This window comes from Clupea harengus, chromosome 22, assembly GCF_900700415.2.
Source record: "Clupea harengus chromosome 22, Ch_v2.0.2, whole genome shotgun sequence".
Classification (NCBI taxonomy): domain Eukaryota; kingdom Metazoa; phylum Chordata; class Actinopteri; order Clupeiformes; family Clupeidae; genus Clupea; species Clupea harengus.
Window position 1 is genome coordinate 4,698,653 of NC_045173.1, and position 18,630 is coordinate 4,717,282.

The 18,630-nt window shown below is 42.8% G+C and overlaps 1 protein-coding gene across 2 annotated transcripts; it reads right to left on the minus strand.

The window, feature by feature from the left end:
* Positions 1–771: 771 nt before the first annotated feature.
* arfip1 (ADP-ribosylation factor interacting protein 1 (arfaptin 1)) lies at positions 772–17,118 on the minus strand. Of its 2 annotated transcripts, XM_031559568.2 has the most exons (10): positions 16,943–17,118; positions 13,981–14,558; positions 8,904–9,002; positions 7,796–7,898; positions 6,949–7,050; positions 6,033–6,145; positions 5,310–5,531; positions 3,698–3,855; positions 3,285–3,459; positions 772–2,969 (listed from the first exon to the last, which is right to left on the minus strand). In XM_031559568.2, exons 2-10 carry the CDS (start codon positions 14,554–14,556, stop codon positions 2,814–2,816), a joined length of 1,704 nt encoding a protein of 567 aa, XP_031415428.1. In that variant the 5' UTR covers positions 14,557–14,558; positions 16,943–17,118; the 3' UTR covers positions 772–2,813. The 2 variants fall into 2 exon arrangements, with proteins under 2 accessions (XP_031415428.1, XP_031415429.1); XM_031559569.2 differs by lacking the exon at positions 6,949–7,050 and having other exon boundaries at positions 16,943–17,115.
* Between the last annotated feature and the right edge of the window lie 1,512 nt (positions 17,119–18,630).

An 18,630-nucleotide genomic window follows, 5' to 3' on the forward strand; every position in this document is an offset into this window, starting at 1 on the left:
AAAGATGATTTGCTATGACCATGGTCCATACAGTATTGTAAGACTAAGGTTTACACATACACTACAGACCATTGAGATGGGGTTCTATGGAAAATGCTAAAATAAGTAGGATAAATGATAAGTTAATCTTAAGTTAACGTACAATTTAATAGTACACATGATGGACACATATAATGCAATACTATTTTCTCAGGCATTCTTCATAGATGTGAGTGGCCATGTTTTTCAAAGGGATGAATACAACACATGCACGTTGCTAGTGGTGACGCATAAACGCTGAATCCACAAAATTAGCCTAATTGCACTCGCATTCAGACATTTACATATGAGCGAGAGGTTTAAGGCACGATGATTAAATTAAGACAACTCCAATTTGGAATTTAATTCCTTTAGTGGAAGTAAGCAAACGAATAGGAAATGCCAATGAACAAGGCCAGGCTGTCATGCGTCTGTGGTAACCGGCTGGAACTTCATGTCTTGAGAACATTGTATAAATTTGTTGATCAGCTTTTGCCTGAGCTACACGGATTTTATTATTCAGGTGTTGGCATATTAAGGTGATTTGGTTTAATGGGTCAGACAATGAAAATCCAACTTGTGATGCTGCTTGATAACATTTTCTTTGTTTTGGCCATGTTAATTCCCTAGGGGCAACCTTGGCAATGATCCTCAGATGTCTTAGCCATATTGTCTTAGATAATTCCAATTTCTCGTAGGAACAGCAGACTGGGAAAAGATGCACTCTAACTTCCAGAAAAACAAACACACGAGTTTAAGAAGAAAAAATAGTTTAATTTTTTTTCTCCAAAGATGTTACACAACATTAAGAGGGTTTCTTACACTCGAAAGCCCATCACTGAACATGCATCATATTAACAGTGTATCTGTTAAATGATGTTCCACCTTCACAGAGGAGTACGCCAAATGGTGAGGTCTTCAGAACAATGCCCATGACAGAGATCATTTATACAAGATTAAAATACAGCAACGTACAAATATAGAGATATTTATATATACTGTATGTATATCTACCTATGCTTACATGTTTGTGTTAGCAAACACAGAATCATTGTACAGGTATACCCCTCTGATGAGAAATGCAATACAGATACAAAACTTGTGAGGGACCTCTAGTGCTGCAGGACATTGCCTGGCCACTTGGGACTATGCTCGTGTTCAGGAACGGGATTCCACTGCAAACAACTTGGAGTTATATTTTTGGACAGAAGATGTGTTTAAGTGAAACTAACAAAACTTCTTGTAATATAAAGTAGTTTCGTGAAAAACTGTTTCTGAGGCTGTTTTAGCTTTAAACAGTGATTACTTTCTGGTCTTGGTTATAGCATAACAGATTGAAAGGAAAAAGATTTGTGCTCTTCACAAATGTCCCTTTAAAGAGCAGTCCAAATTAAAGCTCAAAGGAATGATAAACTATTTGACATAAACGCTGAAGAATGTGCTTGTAAGTGTTCAGGCACATCATTCTGTGGTACAGCAGCTGTGCACCAAATTCTCCTGGTAAAGGACAACAGCTAACACAAAGTACAGGGTAGAATTCCAAACAAACACAAGGTTCATCAGCAGAGGCTTCCTATGTACAAAAATCAGATGTCTTTTGGTTTAAATATTCAAGAGTTTTGTTATCCTTAATAACAGTGTATGGGTACAAAGCTCGATTTAATTCATAGTAACTGTATTTACTTGAAGATGAACTTTAGAAGGCTATCAATGAGTGAATAATAGATTGTGCTGTCTCAGGCTAGGATGTGGGTATGTATTTTTGGCCTGTTAGATAATCCACGGCCAGGCAGTATGGTCGTCTTCTGGGTGTTTTCATCTCTAATACGATGACCACCACAAGCTGGTCTTGCATGCAACATTAAAAAGGCACATAAAGTAATTTCATGTCAAGTAACACAATAAGGCTGGTCCTTCCTTCTTTAAGAAGTAACAATATACCCAATCAAAACACCCAGATCTGTATCATCTATATAACCAGTGTGAAGATCAACTCTTTCCCCCCTACCCTTTGTGGAGCCCATACCAAATAGGTTCTGCACTATAACAGCCTCCTTGTCCTAACCATCACTCTTCCTGACATTCAACCTTCCCTCACTTTCCTAACTGAACACCCAATGGGTACATTGTAAAACTGTTCCAATCTTCCTGATTGATGAGATATATATCATACGGTTCCCCAGTTGGCCTATATAGCACCATCTAACCAAGTATTCTGAATATTTGTATAGTCTACCTGTTGGTACTGTCCTAGTTACTATTACCTGTCCATGCTGGTGTGAGAGCAGGGTTTAGAGGAAAGGGATTTTTAAAAAAGTGTGCAGATCCTTGCAAATTCTTTCAGAGCAGATTCAGACTCCAGGCCATACTTCAGTCCCTACATTCATTGAGCTGGGGTCAAAGGTCATTCCCTTAGCCCAGTTTTTTTTAAGTCAGATTTGTCATATCACACCATAAAAGTGCATGTCCCTTGAGTCAAGTGATTTAGGGTTTTTTTTCCATTAAAGAGTAAAAAAAAAAAACATCTTCTCAGATACAAGGACACAATAAAAATCTTTAGTTTGAAAAGTGAGCAATAGAGACAAGGAGAGAAAAATAACCTTTGTTTTTTTTTGTAAATTTTTCTTTTTTGCCAAACTGATTTAAGGTCATAGTCAGAGAGGAAAAGGATTAGCAAACTGCCCTTTATTTGGGATCGACAGTTTGCTTGTGAAGGAGTGCATGTTACTTCCCATCTTCAGTTGCTGATGCCTTCCTCCCTCTGTGGTTCACACCACGAACGGCTGAACCATCCATCAGTGCTCTTCCAGCCAAGAAGGGGAATCCCCGCCGGGCATTTTCAACTTGATGTGGAACTGTTTGAGGGTCTGTTCTAGTTGCTGTTGATTGCCTGCATAATATGCCGCTATAGCATTATGGAAGAGAATGAGCTGATTGTGCAGTACTTTGACCTGAGGGAGAGAAAGGTACTGGTTAAGGGCTAGCCTCATTCAAGCCACACAACCCTGTTAATCCTTTTCATTCAAATACAAATTCTCCTCTATCCATAAACCAGCTCTCCAAATACACAACCTCTTTAAGCCATTTCATTCAGACTTATCTGTAAAAATGCATTTAGTTTCCAAATTCTTGTCTACCTTACTGTTCTATGTCTATTCTACACACCTCAATTTTTAAAGAGAACCTTCCCAAAAAGCTTCAAAGTTTTTTTTTTAACTCTGCCTTTAGCAGCTGAACTGGTTGCAACAGCATGGGCATCCTCATACCTTATTCTCCTCCAGAAACTTCAGTTTGACTGACACATCATTGCGCATCTGCTCATATTTCTCGCGGTGGATCTGGAACTGCTGTTGGGACTGTTCGATCTTGGGCAGTGTGTTGCCGTCCCGTGGTCCCAGGTTCAGCTCCTCCAAGTCAGTGCGGTATGCATCATACTCAACTCTGCAGTGCAACATATCCATTTCAAACTTCAGGAAAGCACACATTACATACAGGGAAAGGCATAATGAATACTACTGGTTGTAATGTCAATTACATGCTGTACAGCACATTATTCAAAGCCAAACCTTTTCTAAACTGGCCATACTAAACATCCCATTAGGCTGTCAGCACTGGGGGGGGGGGGGGGGGGGGGGGGGGGCACACAATGCTGCACAAGATGGGGTACTGAATCTCTTACCTGGCTGCTTCATACTGTTTGATGTTAATCAGGGTATCCTCAATGGTCTTGTCCACTAGTGTCTTCACAGAAGAGATGAAGAAGTTGATTGCTCCTAAGAGAGTCTCGCCATTTTTGGACAGGAGTTTTTGGGTGTCAGCATTATAGCTGAACTCCTCCTGAAAGGACAAATTATTATTCATCTTTTCCTCACCTTTGTGATGAATAACCAAGCAGTATTAGTAGCATTAGCATATTAATATTAGCCTGCAATGCAGGGATATGTGAAGAATTCTCTATTTAAAGCCGACATGGAGGCCATGTACACGAGAGAGTGTACTCTCTGCTCTCATCAGTACAGCCTGCTTGTGGGTTATTAATGAGCATGCAGGTAACCTTTCAATGTCACGGATACACTGGTGCTTAGACAGGACTGCAGGCAAATACTCCCTTGTCAAGGTTCAGCCCAGTACCTCTTCCTAGTTTGTTTTCGTACATGTGTTGGATTGTCTGTGTGAGTTAAAGGGCATGTCTGCACCATGTGTCTTTGTTTACAAGTGATGCTCCCATCCTTAGACTAGGTAACTTCCTGGTTTGCCTACGGGGCTGATTGGTTGTTGCTTGCCTGAATCCTGCCTCCGCCCCTTCGTCTACATTTCACTATGGCAGGCAGCTTGCACAGGCGGCTGTTTTTGTACCGTGTGACTTTTCTGTGCCTCATTCGTTGCCTTGTATGTTTTTGCCTAGAACCACTGCTTTTGTCAGCTTTCAAGAACTTTATTGAAACAATAAACACAGATTTTTCTGAACAGTATTTCTTTTTGTATTGCTGCTGTCGATTAAAACCGTTGGTAAGGACATCCCTCTGTGTCTGCACCTGCCCTCTGATCTACGCCCTGCTGTGAAGCCCTGACACTCTACTCTACTATAACACTATGGATTCATTTCTCACGACCGTTCATCATTCTGACTAAGGGTGTAGAGGGAAGAAACTAAATGCAATTAAGAAGCAGCGAATAACTCTAACACTCAAAAGTACAAACCATTTGTAACATGACTTCAGTTATTTTAATGACTGAGCTAAACTGCAAGAGCAAACTCATCCATTTACTGTTGACAATTAATTGAAATATGCATGCATTGCATGCATACACTAACAGTAAATGTCTCTGGTAAAAATATCATACCAGCATAACAGTAACAGTCATCATTCTCCCATGGAGCTTGTTTGGGTATACATACTTCCCTATGACTAACAGCCTACAATATGTGATCACATATTAAAACAAACAGAATCAGTGCGATTTATGAACAGCCACCAATGAATCTTAAAACACACATACAGGGGCAATAATGCAAGCAAATAATGATGGTTGGACTCTCAGGGGAGAACCCACTGGGACTTGAACTGCAACCACCAAAATTGTCCAGTCATTTCTCAGGTGATTCTTACTAATTAGGAAAAGGAAAGGAATGTGGTGTTCCTGCTGTCAGAGATAGCTCTGCTGATGTGCCTCTTTTTCTGTATGAAATCATTTACACACACAAACACTGCCACCTAGTGTGCAAAGTGAGGCACATTCAAAAACACTACTGAACTAATGGGTGAGGATAAGCCATAACTGTGACTCACATGAAGTTCAGGTGATTTCAGACTGAGATCAGCAAAGGCGTCTCCCAGCTGTCTTTGGGTCTGCATCATCATAGTGAGCTGGCCGGCCAGTGTCTGAGCTAGCTTGATCACTTGCTCGTATTTGCGCTTGTTGTCGCGGAGAATGTCAATCTGCGACTCCAGCTCCAGATCCACTGTCCGGGACCCACGTCCCAGCTTCTCAGACAGGATCTGTTTAGTGCACTGTGGGATACAGGAGAAATGGACAGCCAGTGATATGTGACCATTCTATTGCATTCTGTGCTGTTAGTATGAGCACATACGAAACATAACTTCAGAAAACATGAGACTTATGAAAAGCCAATTTATGATTCTAACACGGCCTCTCTCTCTCTGTGTATGGTTGTGTGTATGCATCTGTGTGTGGGTGTGTATATGCATCTGTGTATGGGTGTGTGTATGCATCTGTGTATGGGTGTGTGTATGCATCTGTGTGGGTGTGTATGTATCTGTGTGTGGGTATCTGTATGATGGAAGTCCCATAAGTGACGAGAACATGAGACACTAGCAAAAGTAAACCCCACTGAGTTCTTAATTGGATGACATGTCATTGATGAGCCATTGATGAAAATCAGCTACTGGACTGAAGACAGATGTTTAGAGACCTTCTTCAGCTGTGTATGATTTTCACAGGAAGAAATGAGATCAAGACTGTGACTCCACCAACTGGAGACCTTCACTCACCTTGTAGGTGTTGATGCTCCACTTTCTCACCAGGTCCAGCTTCTCCATGGCCGGGTTCTTCAGGTCATCTGCGAGGACCAACGCCCCACTGGTTGACTGTCCTCCTGCTGCACCTGGTGGACATTTAGAACACTGCTAAAAGACGTGACAGATGTCTTTAGAACAACACCAGGCGTCACAGAATAGGAGTGATGTGTCAGCATGACTCCGGAGAGAACAGCTGGGCTAGGAAACGATTTTGCAGCATTCCAGAGGCGGCAGAAGACAGAACATCTGCAGGGGGAAGAACAGAGGGAGGAGGGCTGCAAGAAGAATATGGATTAACACCACTGTCAGTGCTAACCTGAGTGCTGTGTTAGCATGAACCACCACATTGCAGAACACAGTGGTGATATAGAGCCAGTTATCAGCATTGCAACTGAGCATGTGCCACAGGAAGCTTAGCCTGAGGGCTACATACGACGATGAAGCTCCAAATGAAGAGGGAAATCAAGGAAAAGAAGCAGGGGACAGGCGCCATTTTCAAAGGAAAGTAAATTTGGGTAAAACTTAATATCCACGTCATAACGCCCAATTTGCCTGCTATCTGGAACACAAAACATCTGTCATGGCCTGTGTATATATGGTAATTATTCATAGATTTTTTGGCTCCAAGTAAGTGAAAATATCTCACAAACTGGAGGTGGTTGACATAGTTCAATCTTATGACTAGAGGCATGCATCCTCATCTTCTTCACAGTAATACAGAGTTATCTGAATAGCTGCAGAATAACTGAATTGCTAGGCCAGGGCAGATAACTGATGTCGTTCCATGATAGAGGTAGACTTGTATGACGGAGAGGCTTAAGCATTGTCCCACAATTAGTTTGTGAGCTGTGAGCTGTGGCCTGGGTGTTCAGTCCCTGATCACCAGTACCTTTCTCCAGCTCCACCTGACTGTCACTGGCCACTCGGGCCAGACGGCTAGCCGCCACTGAGCTCGGGTCGACTGTGGGGGTCGTAGGCTGACTGGCCGATCCTGGGAATAGTCAGTGTTGATTAAGAGATTTTCATCTTAGTATATTGATGTGTGCATACAGTAACAGGTTTAACTGATTCTACATTTCGATGTGGATGGACTGAAGGATAATGAAAGTGTGGTAATGTCAAGCCTGTAACAGGGATCCTAGGGAGCAGAATCATACAAGTCTTAATTAGATTGACTAATCTATCTGGCATGTATTTGAACAACAATATCTCTGGAGCATGATCCACTTGCTGTGCTAGTATCCTGAAAGAAAGAAAATCAGCCTGTAAATATTACATGATGTGGATGTCCTTTTTTTCAATCAGGTTTCCCTCCAGGTTCATTTATTAGAGATTTAGATTGTCATTCAAGAGGCTCAACATGAAAAGGAATAGGAATCAAATGAAGATCACAGGCGATTCATGAGCGCAGCTTGGCACCTCTCTTTTCAAATTGAAATGCTGGGCTCTCGTTTGATTCACTCTCATGGTAACAGAGTGCATGCAAAGACGTACGGATGAGCTGGCAACTCTTGAGCAGAGCAGACAGGAGAACAAAGACAGATGTGAGCCACGTCAATGAGGGCTTACATACATCACACAATGGCCATGATTTTCAACAATACATCAGCACAATTTGATTTACCACAAAACACAATAGCGTGCTAGAAGTATATCACAAAGGAGAGCATTATAGACAACGCACTGTACGCTGGCCCTGTGCAAGTCGGGGGACCGATGGATAAGGGGATCTGTACCTTTATATGGCCCAACTTCAACAATGCCCTCTGAGGTTGAGCCATAGCTGTCAGATGTGACGTGGGCCTGGGCCATGCTTGGGAAACCGCTCATTCCTGGGTCCTACAGGGTCAGAAGGGACAGGCAGTTCAATGCAATGCTATGACACATGTGTATCGCTTACAGCGGATTGAATTTGAAATTTTGATTTGATGAATATATAATAGAATTTCATAGACCTTTCAGTTTCTGACAAAATTAGCATCATTCTTGAATCTGAATATCACCCCCCCCCAAAAATGAATTCTCATTTGAATCTCTGACTTGCTTTAGAATCTTTCGCCAGCAGAGTGTGGTATGAGGTCAAGATGAATAACCAACCATAGCATGCATGTGATGGAGTATAGACCTTCATCACATCAGATTAATAACCAACCATAGCATGCAGGTGATGGAGTATACACCTTCATCACATGCTACCAACATCACATATTGAAGTCTTTTCTACCCCTCTTCTTTCTGTACTGCACCTGGCTAACCTAGAACACAGTTTTATTTTCATTTCTTCAAAAAACACTCCTAAAGGAAAGCATCTAAAGTTATAGGATGCTTTCAAATAACACTGATTTCAGTGGAGTGGGATCCAAAGAAAAGACACCACCCAGCTCAATGTAATAAATATAATAATCAGACAGACAAATGTAGTGAGCTCATTTTCCTAAGTGAAGATAATGAAATATGTGTGCTTTTTTTTGTTGTCAGCAATGGAAGTGATTTTCATTGCTCTCGAAAATGTTCCAACGGAGTTGATTAGAGGAAATTGTCCTGGGAGAGTGTGCCAAACACAGCACTTCCATATACTGGAACTGTGACGGGGCAAAGTGCTGATTTTAACAACCTTTTCACTGTCGTCAAAAAGTTATACAAGTGTGTGTGTAGGGGTGTCTTCCTTCTAGGGCCTGCTAAACTAAACCTTTACAGCAATGCAGACAGAACTAATCCAATGATCTAAATGCTAGTGCTTAGACACCTTACAAATCAGGACTGATATTGTAAACATTCAAATGATCTAGGCAAATCCATGTGTGCCTTTGTGAGTGGAGTGTGGCTCCAGTGTTTCAGCCCTACCCTCTGAAACACATCATCGTGACTGCTGTCCGCTTCACCGTTGCTGGTCACTGCGATCTCAGCTGCTGAGCTTCTGTGCGGCTCCTCTGCCATGGTCTCCTGCAGAGAGGGAAACCAACCAACCAACCACAGCATTACAGACAGCCAGGGATGTGCCCCGTTACCCCAGCGAGAAGACCCAACCAACCCAACCACAGCATTACAGACAGCCAGGGATGTGCCCAGTTACCCCAGCGAGAAGACCCAACCAACCCAACCACAGCATTACAGACAGCCAGGGATGTGCCCAGTTACCCCAGCGAGAAGACCCAACCAACCCAACCACAGCATTACAGACAGCCAGGGATGTGCCCAGTTACCCCAGCGAGAAGACCCAACCAACCCAACCACAGCATTACAGACAGCCAGGGATGTGCCCAGTTACCCCAGCGAGAAGACCCAACCAACCACAGCATTACAGACAGCCAGGGATGTGCCCAGTTACCCCAGCGAGAAGACCCAACCAACCACAGCATTACAGACAGCCAGGGATGTGCCCAGTTACCCCAGCGAGAAGACCCAACCAACCACAGCATTACAGACAGCCAGGGATGTGCCCAGTTACCCCAGCGAGAAGACCCAACCAACCCAACCACAGCATTACAGACAGCCAGGGATGTGCCCAGTTACCCCAGCGAGAAGACCCAACCAACCCAACCACAGCATTACAGACAGCCAGGGATGTGCCCAGTTACCCCAGCGAGAAGACCCAACCAACCACAGCATTACAGACAGCCAGGGATGTGCCCAGTTACCCCAGCGAGAAGACCCAACCAACCACAGCATTACAGACAGCCAGGGATGTGCCCAGTTACCCCAGCGAGAAGACCCAACCAACCACAGCATTACAGACAGCCAGGGATGTGCCCAGTTACCCCAGCGAGAAGACTCAACCAACCCAACCACAGCATTACAGACAGCCAGGGATGTGCCCCGTTACCCCAGCGAGAAGACCCAACCAACCACAGCATTACAGACAGCCAGGGATGTGCCCCGTTACCCCAGCGAGAAGACCCAACCAAGCAGCTACATGCAAAATGAGTTATATTTAAGGATGCAGGATTGCCTTATTCCAAAGATATTTCATTCTTTATTCCAATCATTTATAATTATAGCCTAGCCTAATATAGTGCAGCCTATCAGCAGTTTTATCAATGGTTAGGATCAGGTCAAATCTAGGGTTGGAATACTTATTTTGTTGCTATAAAACAACAAAGAACACCATTTGGAACAATTCCTTTGTTTATTTAGTATCTCTAAGGTTGTATCTTTTAAATAGATCTATACAATATTAGTCAACATGGCTGTTCAAAGAGAACACAGCCATCCCCAAAATAATACATGTATTTACTTCAAAACTATATTTCATCAACTGTGATTTGAATAGCTGTGTAATTAAGTTGATCTGTAAACACAAGCTTGAAATAAAATAACCCCAGTTTATTAGAATAACCATGGAGATATGTCATCTCAAGTTCTAGTCTCCATGGTAATGATTTCTGCTGGCCTTCAAGACAATCCAGTCTGTCTCACAGAGCATGCCAAGTTATCTTAGGTATAACATCACACAATGCATACTCAAAAGAAGAATCAGAGAAAACAATATCAGATTCAACACTGAAGAGTACGTGTAGTACACAGTTACCTGAGAATACAAACAAGCTCCTTGGTGAGGTTGACTATGTAAGACTATGCTCCGACATGTGCAACAGGTACTGCATCTAAGTGCACTGAGCCCACGGTCATCATATGACTACAGCACTGACGCCTGCAGTGCCTCTCAAAGTTATACACTTTCACACTCCTCCCCACAAATCACCAGCGCTGCCTACATGAGCTAAAAATAAGACAACACAAAGTACATGCTAAAAGCCATGAAACCCTCAAAACACATGCCATCTTGGAAACCTAAAGTATACGTGTACAAATGCACTGTTTAGTTTGTGCACAAATACAGCTGAAAATGTCACGTCACAGTGTAAACATTTCCATGGCTTGATAAAATACAAACAAAACCCTGCAATTCATTTTTTTATGAGGAGTCAATATCAAGCGTATGATGGCTCATATCCTGGCATAAAGCTCTTAATAGCATTACCATGTTCAGCAACGGAAGACTGGTTCACTGTATTTCTGTCTCTGAACACTGTGGTTGACAATTTGACCACACAGAGGTTTCTCATCCCAGTTTGAACTACTAATTGAGGCTATGTTTTGCTATACGAGTGGGGTACTGGACTGTATGAACGCACGTCTGACACAGAGATGAAACCGCAGGTTGACACCAGAGGGTATGTCAGGCTGATTAAGAGGCTTTAAGAGTGGCACGTCCCTGGAGAGAAGGCAACCGTCCACTAATAGGAGTCAAGGGACTCAGCCAGCAGGGGCAGCTGTGTTTGTAATACCCAGCAGACCAGATCTCCCTTCACATGGCACTCAAACGAGAGCTCCACCGTTCTACTGGGGTTCACAATTGATATCATCATCAATATTATACCACATGGACTGAGAATCGCAATAAGAATGAAGAAAGTAGAATTGGTTAGTTCTATGGTTATGCACAGAAAACACCTTCATACATTTTCCTTTAACAGAAGATCACAACTAGTTTATATGTGGGCTGTATATATTTTTTTTTAAACATACAGCACACAACAATATATCTTAGAATAATCTAAACTGTTGCATGCATATTTTTCAGTTTAAGTACATTGAGAGCAATTAAACCCAGGAAAAATTCCTTGTATGTGGAAATGTACTTGGCCAATAAAGATGATTCTGATTCTGATTCTGATTCTGATCTTGCCAACTTCACATACAGCACACACTTCCTCCAAACCAAGTCTCACAAGCCGGCGTTCATCCTTGAAGGGATAACTCCTAGGAGTCATCTTGACACACAGGATTTGCTTGGCAAGGTCTGTGAAGCCGGTCTGGGGTGAAAACGGCACCAGATATCCGGTAACACACAACATGAATGTTTTAAAGCCACCAGACGCCCACATGCAGACAGGTGCGTCAGGCCTCAGGTGACACAACAGACAGACAGAGTAGGAGGACTCAGCACAGCACATCTGGCCCTCCCTGGGCATGCACCTCCCGCTACAGACCATGATGTTCCTCTGTGTAATCCTCTTGGCCCTAACTGTGTTTTTACTTGTCATATTTAAGTCCAAAGACCCAGCCTGAGAGGTGACCTGAATGGAAAATACTTCTGGAGAATGGAGAACTTCTATAACAACATGGCAATATATTGAAAGAAAGAAGGCTTTATGATATCATATTCAGGTCAGGTTCTGTGGAAGAGTCAGAGTTAGGGTGTGATCTGTGGGTGGAGTTCTATGAACCCCCTGGGGATTAGGCCACTACCCTGGTTACACTCTCACCAAGCAGCTATGTGGAGAAGGGCCATGTGATCAGCCACCCAGAGCACATGATCTGAAACATTACGTTCTCTGTCCACCCTTCCTAAACCAACACAACAGGACAAGGACAAAGAATGCCAGGCCTTCTGATTCTCTACACCTCCAAACCACCATGTCAAGCATCTCCTGTTCTTTTCACATTCTTCTACTCTTTATAAAATAATACACTAGACAATCATACCATACAGTGGACTGACGTTAAATTGCTGTTGCTATAGCGATAAAAAGCCATTGAATATATAGGTAACCTGTGTTTTCAAGTGCATACAACTGAGCCTAGAACTCAAAGTAAATGACAAACGGTGTTCCTCTAATGAAATGGAGAACTAACCATAATGAATTTGTCAAGAGGAACTCTACGTAACAAAGGAAGACACTATTGAAACAGCCATAGCACAAAAATGCAGCTGTAATGTTAAATTCTCATGTCAACAGATTCAAGCATGTTCACAATGGTGGTCATAACAACTGAAAACAAAAGGGGGTGTTGTTATCACTGCTTGGAGACCCATACCACAGGCCACTTAAACAACTAAAGCTAGGTTTATGCTTGCCGTGGCTGTCTTTGCGTCCTTGGTGTCGTTTCGACTGGTTGCGCACCTCCACATTTTTGTAACCTGGCGCGTGTGGCACAACTGTCGCGTCCGGAACATGGATGGCTATTGTTCGCCTTTGTTTCAAAACTCGGCATACAGTGTGCTTTACAAACACACATCAGTTGAGCTTTCGTACAAAATGCACTACAACCCCCAAAACACCTCATCCTTCACCTCGTGCTAACCTACAATTAATGTTAGCTAACAAGCTAATTTTGCTAGCAATAAACACAAACACTAACCAGAATCTTTTAGGATCTGTCCAATTTAATACACAAATGAACATTGTCTTAATACACTTTAATGTGCTTTAATCTGGCACATAACTTCTTCTTATTGCTGCTTCTAGCAGTTTAGATGGTATTTTTCTTGGTAGTGACGCCTATTGTTTAGGAGAAAAGTGTATCACGTCAAACGTGCCTCTAGCACAAGTATAAAAGGTTATGGCTCGTTGATCAATGTGTCAAGCATAACAACGCCTTGACTTTGCCCAAGGCCAATGGTGACGCAAGAGATTTTCCCTTTAACTCTAAATTATGGCGATAGCAGACAAAACACACATATTCACCGTATTCAAAACTCAATACATTTAACTAAACACAAGTGAACCTATTTTCAATCAAGAGAGGTACAAGACAGAAAAATGCAGACCAAAGCAGTCTAGGAAAAGCATGAGCCCCACATTCACAAAACATGGCTGCTTTGCACAGACACTGGGAAAACTATGAGAGGATAGACACACTGATTTCTAGCAAAAGACACCAAGACACAGTTTGAACCTGCCACCACTATCACAAGATTACACACTACCACCCCACTGATAGACACCAAATACACCACTGTAGCCCATGAATTAAAACGGGAGGAATTTTCATAGATCTCGATTCATGTTGCTTACTGCGTGGAACACATCGCTTTTTTTTAAAGCTCCCTTGACCATACAAGCAGCGAAGCAACATGAAGCAGGCAGAGTGGAAGAGAATGATTGCAGCTGGGTTGGCAAAGGATAATTGTCACCTTTAACTTTGCATCCATCGAAGCCTCATTACCAGTGGGAGCAGCCTCACTGTCCTTTAGGGAGGCGTCTGTGTCCGAGTGAGCCTCTCTCTTGTGGTTTAGAGAAGCGTCACCCTGTGCATCCTCACCACTGTCACTCAGATCCACATCATACACAACATCATCATACTGGTCAGCCCCGGGGCTGTCTGTGCCCCGCAGGTCTCCTTCATGTGTGTCCTGAGCGTCTTCAGGGTACCTCTGGGCCTCCTCAGCTTGGCCCTGATCCCCCACCTCATGCTCCACTTGAGACCCTGGGCCCTCGGCTTGGACCTGGGACACTGGGCCCTCGGCTTGGACCTGAGACCCTGGGCCCTCGGCTTGGCCCTGATCCCCCACCTCATGCTCCACTTGAGACCCTGGGCCCTCGGCTTGGACCTGGCACACTGGGCCCTCGGCTTGGACCTGAGACCCCATCTCATGCTCCACTTGAGACCCTGGGCCCTCGGCTTGGCCCTGATCCCCCACCTCATGCTCCACCTGAGACCCTGGGCCCTCAGCTTGGCTGGGCTCTGTCTCAACACTAATCTCTGACATCCCTGAAAGCAAACACGTATGATGGCATGAATTAGCTTGAGCTCAGATGGTTAGGGACCCGGGTTGCATGTCTGAACAGTGGTGGAGTACCCTGGGAGGATGGTAAAGCAGATTATAAATAAAACTGGCTGTTGCAATAGCCGTGGCTATTGAGTAAGACGCTACTGATATTGGTGCTATTTGATCAAACTAGTTTGCTTTTTAAGAATGTTTTGGTAAAATAACGGTGTGATGCTCGCATGAAATTAAAGTCACATTAGGCTCCATTAGGTTGTTAGCTACATGGTAATGCCTCATCTAAATAGGTCTCTGAGATATGTTGAGAGGGTGAGGCAACTTTAAACATCTCTTTTCATTGACTTTCATTGACAACGAGTTATCCAGCAACTCGGTGGTCCAGGGTCTCTTGCTCCATCATAAGAATAATGCCAATAGCTCAGTGCTGCTGATGCATTTCGTATTTTCTGTTGATGAAGTAAACATCATTTTGTTTTAGAACTGGAAGAACTGTTGTGGCAACCTTTAAATATTATGTTATTTTGCTTTAATTATTTAATCTGTTGAAAAAATACCAATAGATAGAACCAAATACACACAAAACTAGTCTTTCAAAAGTTGTATTTTTCATTCTAAAGCATGAATGGGACTACAGCTACAGAGAGCTGTATACTCAAGTCATTATACCTGCCCATAGTGATTTAACACGTAGCATTATTTTGCATAAACAACAACTGATCCCTTGTTTCCCTGCAAAATCTTTTGCATTGAACTAAGACACATCAATTTCCATTGCCATCGTCTGCCCTCATTTTGATATTCCCTTAGTGAAAGCTGTTTACTGTATTATTAGTTTTATGCACAGGATAAACAACGTCATTAGTGCTGTAGACAACTCATTTTATACAGTTCATATCATGGGAATATGGCTACATTAATTCTATTTCCCGTTCTCTCACTTCTCTCTGAGACACACTTGTCAATAGTCTGAATGATCATTTGGTTGATTGTAACTGTCTGAATAACTTGAGAAGCATTGATGTTAAGCAGACACTCTAACAGCACATCTCTGTCTGAAAGGGCAAATAACAAATGGCAGACAGAGGATCAACATAGAAAAAACAGTGTCCAAATTCAAGTAAAACTTGATGTACTGGAGGGTCAAGCTACAAGAGGGGGGATGGTTAGATTCTATAGTTGAAGTACCTTTACCCAGCCAGACTGGAAGAACAATGTAGGTCAGAGGCCATAAATGTGCAACAAACAGACTTATCACAGATCTCATCCAATTTTCTAAAGAGGAGTTTTCTGCTTGTTCCTGGTTGATGCAACAGAGGATCAGCTGAGCACAACTGTTTCCTGCAATGGGCAACAGAGCTTGAATGTTAATAAGAAGCGTTTTTCGGCCAATGATGGTCCTTACGTTTGATAACCGATACTATCAAATTCCCATGAGGCCCTCCTCAATGTTTTGTCAAGTTGTGAAAGGAGAGTATCAGGACATAACAATGGTTAAATGATACCAGAGGGCCGTTGTCGCACGAAAGCGTTCCAAGTTACTAGGATGATAGGGCAGGAGTGTCCTTAACAGGCAACTGACTAGCGTGTGCAAACACGTCACACTTCTGCATGTATGCTTTTCCACTGAGTAATCCTGCCTCCTATCCATCCAGCACTGAAGTATAATACAATGCCCAGTCATGCGGTTCCTTTAAGGATAAAGCAGGAAACATTAGACCAAATGTCAGGGACACGTAAACAATATTCTACCGTAACTGTAGAAAAAAAAAACGACTGCCACACTAAACATAACAGCGACAACGCGATTTAAGGCTTCCAAATAATAGCCTACATTTCAGTTGACAGGATGTCGGCCCCGATACCTGTTGACAGTAGTGTCACTGTATAGGACCCCTTTAAAAGCCTATGATAGAAGTGTAGAATTTGTCTCAGAGTAGGCTAACTCAAACAACCATCTGAGATAGCGACGTTGCAACTGTGTTATAGGTGGATTCATTCAACAACAGTAACAGAGATCACAAGTGTCCAGAGCGGCAACTGTGTAGCTATACACTACGATTCTGGCAAAATAATACTTTACATGTTGACTAGCCAGCGGGAAGGTTATCTGGATGACGTTCCAAGTGGGGCACTTTGACAGTCTCTCGTTTAAGCCGACGTTAAACGTGGCAAGTATTTTGGAGGCTAACATTATAGGCAAGCTAAGTTTCATGCTCCCTTCAAGCTACTGTCCCCATGTTGTCAGCCCGCACCACACAGCTCAGCAACAGCAGCACCTTGGTTGGCGCTTCTAGCTAAATCCATCGCGCTCTTCTTTCGAACACTGTTCATGACTGATGCATTAAAGGGTTCGTGTATTTTTTTTTACCTGTGGCTGGTGTCCAGGACACGAAATCGCAGCCCGCTCCGATGTGCAATTTTATTTCGTAGAGTAGTTTGTCCAATTTATTCAACAGCAAAGCGTTGATCAGTGCCCATTGGAAGTCACTGAAACACAGACCCGGAAGGGGACGGATCCCAAGACGAGACAGGGAAGCTCGCCAATGCAACAGGACCAAGGGCGCATGCCCCGGAAGACAGATAATGGACGCCAGATAACATTTCTGTGGACGGTTATGAATGTTGCCTGTGTCCCTGACGAGGGAATAGATACAGCCGTTCTCTGAAAAGTAAACTCCAGAGAATGTGTGCGGTTAGGATCTTTAAACAGTTTTTCAGAGGAATTCTGGGAGCTTTTTGTGGGCTATAATGCATGTTTTGCGTAGCTAGTTAGAGAAGTGCTTAAAGTTCGGATGACATAGTCTACCTCATGCCAAAACAGGTGATATATGCAGGAATATAATGCACTTTTTTCATTATTTTCTCTGAGGGACAAGACTTGTGCTTTGTATCTGATTAATAGCCTACTACTGCATCATTGGTATTTCTTTCCCCCTTGCCTGCCTGTCTCTTTCACCTACATCTCAAATACATGAGTGCTCATTTGTGGACAGGCATGCATGTGGTTGGTCATTGTGCTTGGTGACAGGTAGTCCTTGACCAAGTTGAAATCAGAGGGGACCAGACTATAAACATAATGAAGGCTGGACCCTAGTGATCAAGTCCTCTTTTTGGTGGCCTACAATACCATGCAAATGCCATGGAGTATTACTCAACTGTAACTCAAAAATGTCTTTTAAGACAAAAACCTTCCTTGCTCCCTTGAGAGTATACTGATTACATATCACAAAGGAGAAAGCCATAGGTCAACGTCTATGCAAACCTTACAAAGCCACAATCTTAAAAAAATTCTTTGAATTTTTTTCCATTAATTACACCTGCATGTAAAAGTGTAAATTAACATAAACATCCCGCAGATATCACTAATTCATGAAGATATGAAGCAACTTTTTGTGCAACATCCAACTTATAGGCCTGAAACAACAAACCAAAATAAATAGAATACACAGCCATATTGTGAAATATCCATTTCCCTTGCATCACTATGATTAGTCTATAAACATTCATTTTGGCAACAAAAACTACATATTTTACTTTCATGTATGGTATTACAGCGGCAACAGAAAATAGAAATTTGATCACTGTATTTCCACTCCAATCCACTAGTCATCACTATCTCACAAGTGTTTTGTGTGACAAAGTATGTTGAGAAGACACCCTGCATGACTCTGGGGTCTAGCTCCTTGATGTCATCTTTGTGACAGATATATTCCTTATAGTAGTACAAGTAACATGTTTTTGGTTTTGATGTACGTGTTGGTGAGGCAGAGGGAATGCTGTGGAACGGTGGCTGTTGAAGTGGGTTCATGTAAACAGGTTGTGGTGTCATATGTTGAGGGTGTGGTTCAGAGGCAAGCAGGTGACAATTTAAAAGGAAGAATCCGCGATTCCAATCCAATTCAGGGAATTTCTCCTCACGGTCCTCTAGCTGTCCATTCTGTGTGTTCACTCAAAAAAACTCCAGTGTTTGTATACAGTCCTAACTCTAAATGGGAAACAAAGTGGCTCGGAACAAGCCACGATCAACAACCTTTTGCCACAAAAGCTCTTGCACTG